This window comes from Amblyomma mixtum, chromosome 2 (assembly GCF_055824585.1).
Source record: "Amblyomma mixtum isolate Tamu chromosome 2, ASM5582458v1, whole genome shotgun sequence".
NCBI classification, from domain to species: Eukaryota; Metazoa; Arthropoda; class Arachnida; order Ixodida; family Ixodidae; genus Amblyomma; species Amblyomma mixtum.
Window position 1 is genome coordinate 100,663,884 of NC_143013.1, and position 13,817 is coordinate 100,677,700.

General features: G+C 47.5%; 1 protein-coding gene across 1 annotated transcript; it reads right to left on the reverse strand.

Moving 5' to 3' along the window:
- Positions 1 to 1,969: 1,969 nt before the first annotated feature.
- On the reverse strand, positions 1,970 to 13,545 carry LOC149360300 (uncharacterized). The gene is made up of 3 exons (XM_089567827.1): positions 12,799 to 13,545; positions 6,092 to 6,327; positions 1,970 to 3,858 (listed from the first exon to the last, which is right to left on the reverse strand). Exons 1-3 carry the CDS (start codon positions 13,543 to 13,545, stop codon positions 3,438 to 3,440), a joined length of 1,404 nt encoding a protein of 467 aa, XP_089423953.1. The 3' UTR covers positions 1,970 to 3,437.
- Between the last annotated feature and the right edge of the window lie 272 nt (positions 13,546 to 13,817).

Here is a 13,817-nt window from a genome sequence, read left to right on the forward strand (position 1 = left end):
ACGTACGATTCACATGGGCACACTGTCGGTGCTTTCTTTCATGTGTTCAATCGGCGCAGTTCAATCGGCATAGTGAATTGCTCGTCACTCTATATAGGTGTAACAAAGGAGTTCAGGAGACGCCTGAGAGAGCACCAGAAAGACGCCCTAAACCAAAAACTAACAACTAACAACTAACGCTCTCGCGGAGCATGCGCAAGAAACCGGCCACGAGATTGACTGGGATACAGTTAAGATATTGACAAATTTAGAAGGGTCAGGGTTCGGGCTTAAGGGTAGTCAACATGAGGATCCATAGTGCACAAAATTGAAGGGACACAACACTAGAGCTAATTTACTTCCACTGAACGTTCTTTATTAGACGCGGACAACCTTATAAAGATCACGTAAGGTACAGGCATAGATGACTAACAACGATTATCTTGTCAAGTTCATGATGTGTCTTGCTTGTGTTGTGTCGCTTCAATTTAGTGCGCTATGGATCCTCATGATATTGACAAGAAAAAAGGGTACATCAGCACGGCAAAATCTTGAGTCTCTTATCTTACAGACATCGTTTAAGACACTAAAAAGGAACAACGGAACGGAACAATGGAGCCGTAGTGCTCCCGAAATGTCAAAAAATTTCATCTTTACTGACGTTGGTCACTGACCAGTACTCCTCATCACCATGATACCTGACCAGAAGGTATGCCGCCAAACCCTCGACTACCGAAGATCTAATTGTCGTCCGTTTAGCTCAACAATTACGAACGAGCTTCTTTTCGACTATGTTTTTATAATCTGATATCTATCGGTTCACGATCTCTACTCTGAGATATCATTACGGCTATCTGAAGGCTCTCCAAAAGCGTGTTCCAGCACCATTCTTTCTTATCATGCCAAGTTTAATGTCTTTATTACTCATTTATGAACATGTTATTTGGTGGCCGCTGTCTTTCGTCGTCCTCCCGTTTGATGCTACGTACGCACTTTTGATGATCGGCAAACATAAGGCACCGAAACGTCGTTAATGAGGCAGTTATTATATCAAGAGCTTAACAAATATTGCTGCAAAAACAGCCTAACATGGGAAAGCCAGAAGTTCTCAGCTCCGGACATCGACGGGCCAAGCACACCAATGTTTCCTCCTTCTTCTCCTCGCCCCATTAACGAGCACTGACAGCTGGCCGCTGGCGGCGGTGCTTAGTACGGTCTATTTGTTTATTTATGCCTCAAAGTTCCACAAAGGACATTACGTGAGGGCTGGGCACATAAACAGGCATTAACATGAATACAGATCTTCGATGGCGATTTTGAAGTTACTGAAGTTGGTTATGGTAGCCACTTCGGATGGAAGGTCAGTCCAGCCTCGGGCTGTTTTGTTGTTGTTGTGTTGGGTTTAATAGCGCATACGCATCTTAGGCTGTCATGCGCCAAGCTCAACGTGTAGGAAAATTGTTTTCTGCTGAATGTTGGAAAGATGTGATAACCCATCACTGGTGTAGGGGGCCTAGAACTTAAGTTCGTATTTGTTAGTAGTGAGAAAGGAAGGGAACTTCAAAATTGGCTTTTAGGAAAGCTTTAAAGAGGGTCAGGTAACCTCATCTACCATCATTGTCTGGGCAAGGATCTAGAGGCTCCCAAGCCATCAGATACAAAACCTCATCCTTCTTCTCAGGAACGAGAAGGTGGCTGAAGTGTATCACCATACATACCAAGGCGCAGGGTCGGATTTAGAGCTTTTCAACGAGACCTGCTTCCCTTAAAGGGCTAAAAACATCAGGGATATCAATAAGTGCATCTTGACCTAAAATCAATGACGAGTGAATGGAAATGTGTTCTTTGTAGCATAGAGTAAAATACTTTTTTCTCAGTGATTCAAGTTCTGTGCATGAGAATAAGATGTGGTGTACTGCAATTCCATCTCCACATTTTTAAGAAACAGGCTTGTCTTCTTTTGTTAGTAAGAATTTGTGTGTAAGGTGCGTATGTCCAATACGGAGATGGCATAAAATGACTTCGTTTTGAGGAAAACAGGCTGGTAATATGTTTCCGCGTGGGTTCTCACGGGGTACACGCATTAGGGTGACCATTACGGAAAATCCGATGAGCGCTTATGATAGGTGTAGCTACGTAGTTTAAGGAATGATAGAATTAACGATATAAGGAAAGATGATTTTGTCCCGAGAGGTCAGTGTACGAGGATAGAGCTGAATCTTTATTGTAGAAACGCTAGTTTAATACAAATAGCCCGAACAAATGAATCTGGCAGCGCGGTTCTGAACAGATTCCGGCGTGCTAAAGAGGTTAACAAATTTAGGATCCCACGCGGCGCATGCAAGCTCTAATTTCGACCGTACAAACGTTAACCAAGTAGTTTTATGGAACACGGTGCTAACTAAGGTTAGCTCGAAAGTACACTAAAACTTGGTTAGCTGAATTAGTGACGTAGGGAACGTGACGCGACCATATTAAATATTTACTTGTGGATGCAAAGATATCTGGGAGCGTCGGCTGACTCAGTGGGATAACGTTAATTGTATAAATAGCATTCTGGTGGTCGCGCCGGGGGTGGAAAGAAAGAACCACGGTTTTAGCAGAATTTAATGATATTAGCCCAGCTGTTACATCCATCTTAGACACGAACAATATCTTCCTGAAGGCTGGCGACGTCAGCCTCGTTATCTATTGGGCGATAGATAACGTGGTCGCCAGCAAACTGTCGAACCTTAGAACTGATGGCAGAAGGTAACAATTTATATAGATAGAAGCAGGCCTAAAACAGTACCTTGGAGAACGTCAGGCAAATGAGAATTGGCGTGAGCGACTAGGTAGCGATCGATTAAGAAAGCACGAATCCAAGTCTAGGGCATGAACGCTCGACTGGGTGCATTGCGAGATTTTTTTCTTTTCCAATTTTTGCACTCATGCAGTTCAGCACGCCAGCGAGCGAGAACCACTTTTTTACTGGCCCGCTCATTCTCCGGTGGCTTTCAGTCCGCCATGACGTTCCCAGGAGAACTTCCGCCTGCCCGCCACGGCGCCCGAATCTTATCAGGTGAGACACCCTGCCATTAAACTCGCCGTTTCGTGTTAAGTATGCGCACCTGCGCTAGGTATGTTTCATTGGCTACAGTGAAACTTAGTCCAGAAAGGGACCCTAATCGGCTTTCAGCCAAAAAAATAGAAGCAGCCCGCTGGAGCAGAAAGACAAGGACGTTGACAATAAAGAGGTAAAAGCTGGCGAAGAGGTAAAAGGTAGCCGATGCAAATGCGCATCAGGTCTTGTCTTGCGGAGGGCACATACCTGGTGCTACTCAAGCATTGTGGCTAAGAAACAGAAAAGAATAAGACCTCTTCTATTGGGAGGAGACTAGAGTGGCGTATACAGAACTAACGAGTTTCTGCGAAGCTTCTAAATAAATCGATTTATTCCTTCCGCACATCTAGACACCCTATTGTGGTTCTGCCACTGTAGTGTCAGGATAACGCCTCTTCACGGCGCACACCCTGTTGCAGGCCGAGACCGAGTCGAACCGGTTCGACCCGACAAGACAGCGCCGCTCCAGTAGCGTGCGCTTCGACGCCCTGACGCATCGGGCGCTTCCCTTAGCCGTCATGTCGGCGAAGTACGGGAAGCGCATCTGGCGCAAGCTACACGCGGCCCTAATGGGCGATTGGCAGTGGGACAGCTGCTGGACGCTGGAGGCGGAGACATCCTCCCCCGGGTGGCGCCGGCGAGCCGCGCAGTTCCTGGTGCAGACCTCGCGAGACCTGAACGTCGCGCTGCCGTGCGAAGGGCAGCTGCCCCGCGGGAAGTTCCACTGCATGCAGCCGGTGCCGTCAAAGAACCACCACTCCTCGAGAACATCCTGCCTGCAAAGGTAAAGATTCGAGGTCAGAATTTGCCCGGTTTTTCAGCCAAGAGCATTATCTCGTGCTTTCCAGTCCAAGAATAAGATGAAGACAACTTCTACGCAAGCGCCAGTCGAGCCTCCTCTCTTGCTTCTTTTAAATTTCAGATCAACTGTAGCTCCCCAGTAATCACTAGAAATAGTGTGTGATTAGCAACTGTTAGCAACCAACTAGCTCAAAGTTCTCCTTTCGAGAACTTCGTCACAAAGAGGTTGTCTTTTGATGCGCCTGCAATGTGTTTCAATAAAATCAGTTTTCACCGGTAAGCTTTAGGATCAATTGAAATTAATCTGCTGAAAGTTGATCGCTTTTGAAATCCACATCCGCAGCCAGTTTCTGTTCTCTGGGCAACTCGACATAGGTACTGGGATTGACGACCATTATCTTCCTGGTCCCCTTGGGAACTGCCCTGCGTATACATGTCACACTGCACCAAATGTATGGCACCGAGGTTATTATCCGCGTTGCGATTCAGCTAGACGCGTAGAAGCAACCCCACACATGAAATTGTAATATTTGTTTCCGGTTAACCTTCCTGCCTTTCCTTCTCCTCGCCATGCTGCTCCAAAAGGGAGAATATTAGTAGCAACGCCTTTCTGTGGGTAAGATGAAACGCCCACCCAAAGGATAATCATAAGGCCTAATGCGTGCTCTTTCTATACACTTAGCGTGGAAATTGCCTTTTCTCCGTAGCTGAACTGCCCCACCGCTTTTACGACCCAATTGATAACATTATTCAGAATATCTTTATTTCCTAAAAATTGATTGCATACTAGCTGCTTTTACATACTTAAGGAGCTGGTTTATCATTAGTAGCGTCATGCAGTAAGGCTGAAGCACCGTACTCTCAGAAAATGTCGTGTGGCGCTTCCTTACGGCGGCAGCACGTATTGTTAATGGCGTCTAATTGTAATGATGGTAATGCTTCACTGCCAAAAACATTGCCCTAGTCACCAAAATTGAACCTTTTCCAATGACGGTGAACAGGATCTTATATCTTTAGACTCCTATTCAGCTCGGAAGGTTTTTTACCTTGTAGCCTAAGTTATTTAGAAATGATATGTTTTCTGAGCTTCCTACTTTGGGCTTCAAATATGCACTACCATCATTTCCTTCCTTTTAGCATCTTGATTTACTTGCCAGCAGTGGAATTTTCATGTCCAACAATGTATCGCCAATACACGGGCATACAAACAACAAAGCTCCGCCACCCGTCGCCTTTCAGCCACTTCCCTAGACAGTCTTGGAATAAACTTCTTTGTCACCTGCCGTGCTGACTTGAATTTGTTTGAATAAATGCGGCTTACAGAATTTCTGCGAGATCCCACCCACTAAACAGCATGGGCACATGTAAAAGACCCGCGCCAAACCACCAGTCTGCATCCTGCGAAAAAGTTGACTTACACAGCGTCGCGAGAGGAACAACGACAGCATTTGCCTTTTTTTTTTTCACCATGGCGGGGGGCCGAAGCCCTGGGCCTAGATAGGGAGGCACGATACTTTGCGAACACATTTGATCACGCGTATTGGACGCGTGGAAAGGCACAGAGTATGTCCAGTGACAGTACAAGGATCGTAAAGTACCGGAGCGCCACACTTACCCAAACATAGTTCGAGAGTTTTTTGAACGATTTCTCCCACCCGCGTCCTTGTGCCAGCTGTGCCTAGTTTAATAGCTCCTGGACATTGGCTCGGCACACTTTTACACCATTTTGGCATCATTTTTCATCAGGACGCGCGGAAAGTACATAATATGGTCGATAAATCTGATTAAGTCTTAACACGCCTTCTGTTTTATATTTATTGCACAAAATATCTCAACCCTGGAAAGATTCTTTATGCATTACAAGGCATAAGTTTCCTACTATTTGACAGCAGAGAACATCCTAAAATATTTCTTGGCAGATAACGGCAGTTCTCCTCTTGGCACGATTAAGATATCGCTAAAGACCAATGTAACGAAAAGCGATGCGGTCTGTTTTGTAGCATTTATTCTAATTGCTGAACGCTTGCCCGACATAATGAACACAAGCAATACGACATCGCAGGTTGGCAAGCTGTTTGAAGTTACATGTTACCGTTAGGAGTCATCTCACACATTCGTGTGCTTTTTTTTCCCATATATTGGGTGTAAAAGTCTATAGATTTGAGATGAACCCTCTTGAAGGGACATTGTCGAGTGGCCATTGCTCACCTCGAGCAGTCGGTGAACACGGCACTCTCAAAGCAGCGGTCGCGGGGTGCACCCCGGGCACAGCTGTCCAGGCAGCTGCCCAGGTTAGGGAAGCGGTTGGTGCCCCGGTTGCAGAGGCTCGCCGTATCAGTGGATGTCCAGGCACAGGCGCGAGACCAGGCGCTGTAGTAGACCTTGTGCCTCGGGCGAACGCAGTACGTGTAAAAGCGGGGTCCACACCGCTTGTGAGGACGGCGCTGTGCGGGGAAATTTTTTTAAGGAAGTGTTAGAAAATGGACTTCCTGCTGGTTTGCTCTAGATACTGCAGTCGGCGCTGCTTTGACTTTAAGGCTCCAAGCCCGATCAGCGCGCATGTTATTTTGGCTTTGCGCTCCGAAATTCATTTCATCAAATGCTATTAAAGCTTCGGTAAATAGGACACCGCCAACATAAGCCTGTATATGCTGACTGCAGGATTAAGGCCTCTACCATATCTCTCGCAAGCCCTATGCGGTGTTTGTACCGGGCAAAGGAGAGACGCCGCTCTCTGACGTGATCTGTAACCCATCCTTGCCAAGCTGCGGGCACACGTAATCTGTTGAATTTATTATTGCCAGAGCACATTTTACGCTAATGGGGACTAGTATTTTATCGGAACACGCTTATCCTTACACCATCCACAGCTGTACCGCCCCATTTCTGCGAGACTGCAGGCCCAAGATTCGTCTTTCTGGGCCAGTTTCTAATCCCTTCACCTCTCAAGCACACAGCACTGCTCTGTCCCGCAATCCACCATGATTATGGCCTCCCCACCTTTTATTCTTGGATCTATTTCAATCCTCAAGCGAGCTTTATGCCCCGACAACTGTACAATTTGGTGCATCTCTAGCTCGCTTGGAGCCGTCGAGAACACCTTACAGCAAAGCATCAATGCAGTAACTTTATCCTGACAGCTTGGGCCTGTCTGTAGGACACGAAAAATACGAACTACTTCTCATTGCAAATGCTCAGCATCAACGCCAGCATATCTAGATCATTTCTTTCATTATAACGGGTCACTCCATCTGTCGCGTGCGCTCCTTAGAGATTCACAAGCTTCATATCAACGGTAATCGTAATCAAGCGAGTGTTACTACCACCTTTGACGTTTGACATCAGCCAACGCAACTCGTCCTCCAGATCTTCTCTCTTCCCAACCCTGTCAAGGGCACCCCACGAGGTGCCGTGCTATCCTCCCTCCTATTCAACATAGCCATGGCCCCTCTCACCCACAAGCTCTCCGCTCCCTCCGGCTTCGGATATACCTTCTATGTGCATGACATTCTCCTGTGGTCAGCCCGAGGATCTCTCGCCGCCAAAGCGAAAGACCTACAAACAGCCATTCCTAAAGTCGAATATTTGGCAAAGCCAGGGTATGCAGTATGCACCAGGCAAATAGGAAATTATCCGCATTCATGGTTCCCGCTATCACTCCCTCGGCCAAATTGCGCTCTACATTCACATTCCGCCCTATTCAGGGAAAGAACTACAGAGATTGTTTACTACATTCACATCTGAGCGAAAGCACTGATTTGTGCTGCGTAGAAGACGACGGTGAGCAGGCAGTGCCACGGGACGGAGCAGATGGAAGTTGATGAAGACGACCTCTCCAATCCACAGCGCGAGAGTGGAGCAATTTAGATAGATAGATAGATCTTTATTTAAACAACAAGGTCTCGGATGCAGGGGCAAAAGGCAGATGCACTCTGCCTGACGGGGCCCAAGCACCCGACACAATGCTCAGGACAAGCGGCAAAAGAAGCAAGAGCTTCATACACTCTCATTACAAAAAACAACACATAATTATACAAGGTAAAAGTAGGAGGAAGGTGCATACTTTTGCAATGACATAATTAAAGTAAACATTTACAAGACACATCACAACAAGAAAAAGACGAGAATTCAGAGTTGACGGAAAAACAGGGACATCAAGAATTTTAATCATTCGGGCGAGAAAGGAGGTAAGCTTTAGCATTTCTATTGAATGACTTTTGGGAAACAGATTTCTGAATAATTTCTATGGCCTGTGTATGTTTATTTAGAAGACTGGGAATTAAATATGAAAGCATTTCGGTTCCATAGTTAGTCCTTACGAATGGTACTCTGTAACTGACGTGCCTTAGTTTATAAGGCGCGTCACTACTAGAGTTTAATTGAACATATTTAGTGGGATGATGTTTGAAATCGTTAAACACAAAAGAAAGCAGTTTCAACTCAAATAATTCATTGACCTTTAGAATAGAATGCTTACAGAAGTACAAACCTGTATGATCATTGTATGCAAGGTTTTCGACATATCGTATTGCTTTTTTCTGTAATGTTTTAACACAAGGCGTGTTGGCTGCGGCTATAGCCTAGTGGTCTCACTGAACGGCCCTTAAAGGGACACTGAGGAGAGCACTATTAATATTTTTTTTATAGTAAAATCCGATAGTTCGGCATGTCATGGCTTTATTGCCACCTGGCCGGCAGCGAAAGATGCATTTATTTCTAAGAAATTTGGATTCGAAGTTGAAAAAGTTTTTCCCGCCGCTCCGATTCAAACTTGGGATTCTCCTATGACGACACAGGACTAAGTGACGTGAAACATGACGTGCACATGACCTTCCGCACACTCCGTGATTTCTGGCGGGCCAGCAGAGCGGCCTAGGAGCAGCCGAAAAGAAAGCTACCGCCGGCCGCACATTGAAGGCATCTATCGGCTATTGCGGCCGTCGCTACAGTCGCTTCGATTACGTTTGCACTGGCGTTTTGCCAGCGTTACGATGGATCTCGCTCTCGAAGTCGTCAACGAAGTTCTCGCAAATAGACACCTTTAGCATACCGTGTACCTTGTTACCGCTAGCGGAATACCGGGAGCCCGGCTATCGCCGGAAAACAGGCGCTGATTGGTCCCGATGCTTCAGGAGCGCGCGTAGCTGCCGGGCACGTGGCGCCATCTGGCGACGTCAAGGACATGCGCATGCATTGGCTGCGCCTCAGGGATTTGTGCCTTCTCGGGTCCTAGAGTTGCTAGAACCATTGGTTCTAGCAACACTGCTTTGTCCTATGACGTCATCACGCTTGTACTTGCGAGTTTGGCCTGTGGCGGCGATACCTGTATTTTGGTTCTTGCTCTTTTCTATGTTACAAGAGCTTTGTTGTCAGTATGAGTGGCGTTTTTGTAATCAGGAGCTGGTATTCTGTCGATACAAGCCAACTTCAATTTCTCCTCGGTGTCCCTTTAAAGGAGATCTTTCGCACCGGCGCGGGGTCGACTCCAAGTCATGGTTATTGATTCAATTTATTTTTTCCGTTTTCACGGTTTGACCTCTAACTGTGCTGAAGGTCAAATTTAGACGCTCTGCGATTGAAGCTCGACGTCCCGTAGCGAAGCTTTCGCTTCAATAACGCGTCCGAATGCTTGGCCTCTCGATCCAACAAAAATGTAAAATACACGCACACACCATTTTCCCTCTAGGCCCGTCCGTGCTCAATATCGCCCATATGATAACATGCGTCGCTGAACAGAGTAAAGGAATGCACGAAAACGACACTATCAGCCTCGTTCCGTCTTTGGCCATCAGTCGCATTGCGTATGGTCTCCTCTACCATAAGTTGATCGCGCCGCCAAAACTAGGATCGATATCCATATACGTTCCCTCTTTAAGACTGTTCGGAGCCTACCCGTGTGTTCACCTACCCCTAGAATCCTTGCTCTCGCGGTTCACAACAAGTTAAACCTCTAAACGCATTCATCTCCTCGCCTCCTCATCGGGTAGGGCCGTGCTCTCATGAATAGGTGACCCGCAAGGCATCAAGAACCTGGCCCCGACCAGAATTCTCACCTGTACTGTCCGCTCCCACCTTCACAAGACCCTGACCCTGTCACAAGACCACAAGCCCCGCCGCCAGACCGTCTTCGCAATCCCCGTAGGCGATATATATGCCCAAGAGACCGCGGCCATAAATGACGTAGTTTGTTTGCACAGCCCTACAGATATTTCTGCGCTGCTGACAATCGTGCCAGAGCCCCTTTCTTGAAATGTCCTTCACAGCGCCGGACGCGGCGGCCGCTGCAGCCATTGATATAGCCATTGCCAACAAAATTAGCCGCACCCAAAACCACAGCTCCCACATTTTTGCGGACTCCCAAGCAGCCCGCAGAGACTACTCGAGTGGCCGTTGCCTGAGCACGGGTTCTCGCGTTGTGGGAGGCCCTTTACAACATAATCACATCTACACCTGGGTCCCAAGGCACGGATGTTTCGGTGGTAACACTAGGGCCGACGACCTAGCTCGAAAATATACATATCGAAGAGGGCACACGCACTCAACCCTCTAATCTTTCTCAAACCATTTTTCCAACCGCCTAGAGAACCACCGTCTAAATCAGAGTCCCTCCCCGCCAGACAGGGACTCTCCCTGGCGGACTAATGCCACCTCAGAGAAGTCTAAACGCTAACTTTCCAAACAAACACACTCACACTCACTCACACTCACCCATTTCGCTCAGCGCTATATGGAGATTCATGTCCCTGCTGTGGTGATATTCCTACATTCACACACTTTACATGGACATCCAACCACTTGAAGCCTCCCTACGCGGCCCTGGAGCACCCACTGGGAAGTGACGCTGGCTAGCGGCACCCTGTGAGACCAGGAGGCGCCAGTCGCCATCATCAGAGCATTGACGGAAGCTACTGGAGCCCTGGACTGAGGACTCCACTCACAACCCTAACGGTCTGTTTTCTTTCAGTAAGAGTTTATTCTCTCTCCACATTGTCAATAAGCATGCTGGCCTTCGCAAGAGTCACTTGAAATTGCTATTCCACCAAATGGCCCTTAAAATATTCCTTATACAATTAACAATAATTGGTTAACAGGAAAGCAAAGTCTCGGTAACTACTTTATTGTTGCAATAAATTTAAGAGTCGTGGTTTGGCGCAAGGATGCAGAAAGCAGTGAACGAATGATGTGCCCTGTGGCTTCGACTCCATACCACTCGCCACCAATGAAGACGTCTTCCCTTGCCATTGCCGACATGTCCTCTGCACAAAGGTAGGGCCCTGAATCGCTTCCTTCCTCGTTTTCGTACCCACAATATCTACACGTCCTGCAGCCTAGACTCTCCGCTGTCAAGCCATCCACTATTTAAAAAATTCAGGGGGCACTTTGCCCATAGAAGGTATGTTTCTTTATGCTTCTACTGTCTAGAGTGCTTAGGTGAAAGCGTTTTCCGCATCACTTTTACTGTCTCTGTGGCACTGGTGACGTCCCCACTGGATGACGTCACACACAATGAGTAATTACTAAGCAATGACAAATTACTAATTAATGGCTAATTACTGATAACTGACTAAATACTAATAAACTGCTAATTAATGACGCTTAAGCTTCGCCTTTAGGTGTGGAACGCGACAGCGTGTTGTAGCGCTGCGAGGGAGTTCACGGAACACCACCACCTGTTCGGCGCGAGGCGTTGTCCTTTGAACGCAGCGCTTTTTGAGGAAAGGAAATGGCGCAGTAATTATCTGTCATCCTACTAATTAATGGCTAACTACTCATCAATGACTAAATACTAATCAACTGCTAATTAATTACGCTTAAGCTTCGCCTTTAGGAATGAATTGCGACAGGGTCTTGTAGCGCTGCCAGGGAGTCCACGGAACCGCCACCACCCGTTCGACACGATGCCCTTTCCTTCGAACGCAACGCTTTTTGAGGAAAGGAAATGGCGCAGTAGTTCTCTGTCATCTTGGTGGACACCTTAAACGCAGCGTGCAGGAAAGGAGGAAGTGGGAGTGAAAGAAGAGGGCCCGTAATGAAGAAAATAAAATTGTATTTGACGAAAGGAAATTACGCAGTAACTGTCTCAAACATCTCAGTGGACATCTGTCATTTGTTTGTAGAGGAAGGAAGGAAGTGGGAGTGAAAGAAGAAAGAGAAAGAGGGGCCGTAATGAAGGAAATAAAAATTGTATTGCAGGAAAGGAAATTACGCAATAACTGTCTCACATATCTCTATGGACACCCGTCAAAAGCGTGACACCTCTGCTGATAAGCCTCTGCTCACAACCTACTGTCGATAATAATGAGGCATTAAAGCCTTTCGCATTAATAGCGGACAACCTGCATTAACGCCGCATCTACCTTCCCGACGGGCGTAAATCGCCCGTAGTCATTTCTCGGCACCTCCGTTCCCACATATGCCCTTTTTCACGCCGCCCTCCAGTGTGCTCACGCCGGGTTGGTGAAAGCTTACACGCACCTTCAAGCCCGTTTCTACTGGGAATATACCGCTTTGACCCAGAATAAGCTCGCTCGCAGCTCGAGCACTTGTCGGGACCGTTGCTGTGTGTTGCATTAGTGTCATCAATACAGCTCAGCCGCAACCCCTTCTTGCATTCCTTGTAATAATTTACAGAAGAGGTTGAGAGAAAACGTTCATATCAGAAACTTGAAGAACCCTCAATAGTGTTCACAATGCATGCAACAACAATCTGATGAACATACATACTATATCAGCGGAATTCGAAAGACGAAAAGATCAGCATGATGAAATGCTTCTTTACAACAATATGCAATCGATCGACAGCCAAACTACGTCTACTGGAGGACAAAAGCCTTACCCATATTCCTCAAATTAACCCTGCCCTAATAAAATACAGAAATTGGTTAAATGACGCAGCGTTAGCGCCCGTCTCTTACCGTTTTGTTTTTGACGTGGTGCTGGAAACTAGGATGCGTGATTTTCATCGCCTCCATATGAACTGCGGTTGTCACATTCACCCAGGCTAAAGAACGTGTAGTGACCTTGCGTCGAAGTTTTGCCGGTCTGTTAATCGGTTCCATAGGGGCTGACATCTCGCTGCCGCTTCCAGCCATCTTCCCAGCGTGGAGCAGCAGCGGCGAAGTGTCACTGACGATCGCCCCCGCCGGCCGGTCAGCAGTGAGCGCCAGAGTGAGCACAGCCGCAAGCAAGGTCGCCACCAACACCCCGATCCCGAAGTTTTGCAGCCATGGCACACCAGGGCCAGCCTGTTCATCTTCTTCTCCTTCCCGCATCAGGTACATCTTCGACCCTGCGTTGAAACCATCTACGGGAGCTCTGGGTGGTGGCACCAAGCCTGGAAAACGGGGCGGCATCGGGGGTCGTGCTCTGATGAAACTTGGCCGCGGCGGCACTGGCGTCGCGAAGAGGGCCCGCGTCGACGACGCCGTGGATGTGGCGCCCGTGCCAAGGTCGGTCTCGCTGCGGATCCAGGTGTCGTGCCTGACGCCGCAAGGGCATGGCTCGGGACGGAGCTTCTCTGCGTTTGGCCTGCCGAGGACCTCCGAGCGATGCCGCCTGGTGTCTGTGCTCTCCCCAGGACGTGGATCGGAAAAGGAGACTCGCCGAAGCATCCGATAATGCGTGGGTTCTTGGGGCTTCCGGCTCTTGGTTGTCGACAACATGGCTCACGGCTATGATGTCCGGCTCTAGGACGTAAGCCTAGCTCTCATTTGTTGCACGTGCCTTCTTCTTCTGAAATGCACGCTGCAACGAATCTCGTGCAACTGGTAACGAGTTTTTGCAAGCCTGAAAACGTTCAAAATTAAAACCTAATAGTACAGCCTAGACAAACAAAAATGACAATTTTTTTTAATACTATAACTTGACAAACAAAACTCTTCAAAGATCTTCAGCGTTGCGCCTGAAACAAACAAAATAGCCGCTTATATCAAGC

Bases quoted from the DNA above. Each gene is read 5' to 3' on its own strand.
- LOC149360300 (XM_089567827.1), bottom strand. From the start codon at position 13,545: ATGTTGTCGACAACCAAGAGCCGGAAGCCCCAAGAACCCACGCATTAT. The intron at 6,328-12,798 runs GTAAGAGACGGG...TTCCCCGCACAG, and splicing joins ACCACGTCAAAAACAAAACG to CGCCGTCCTCACAAGCGGTG. The intron at 3,859-6,091 runs GTGAGCAATGGC...TTACCTTTGCAG, and splicing joins GTGTTCACCGACTGCTCGAG to GCAGGATGTTCTCGAGGAGT.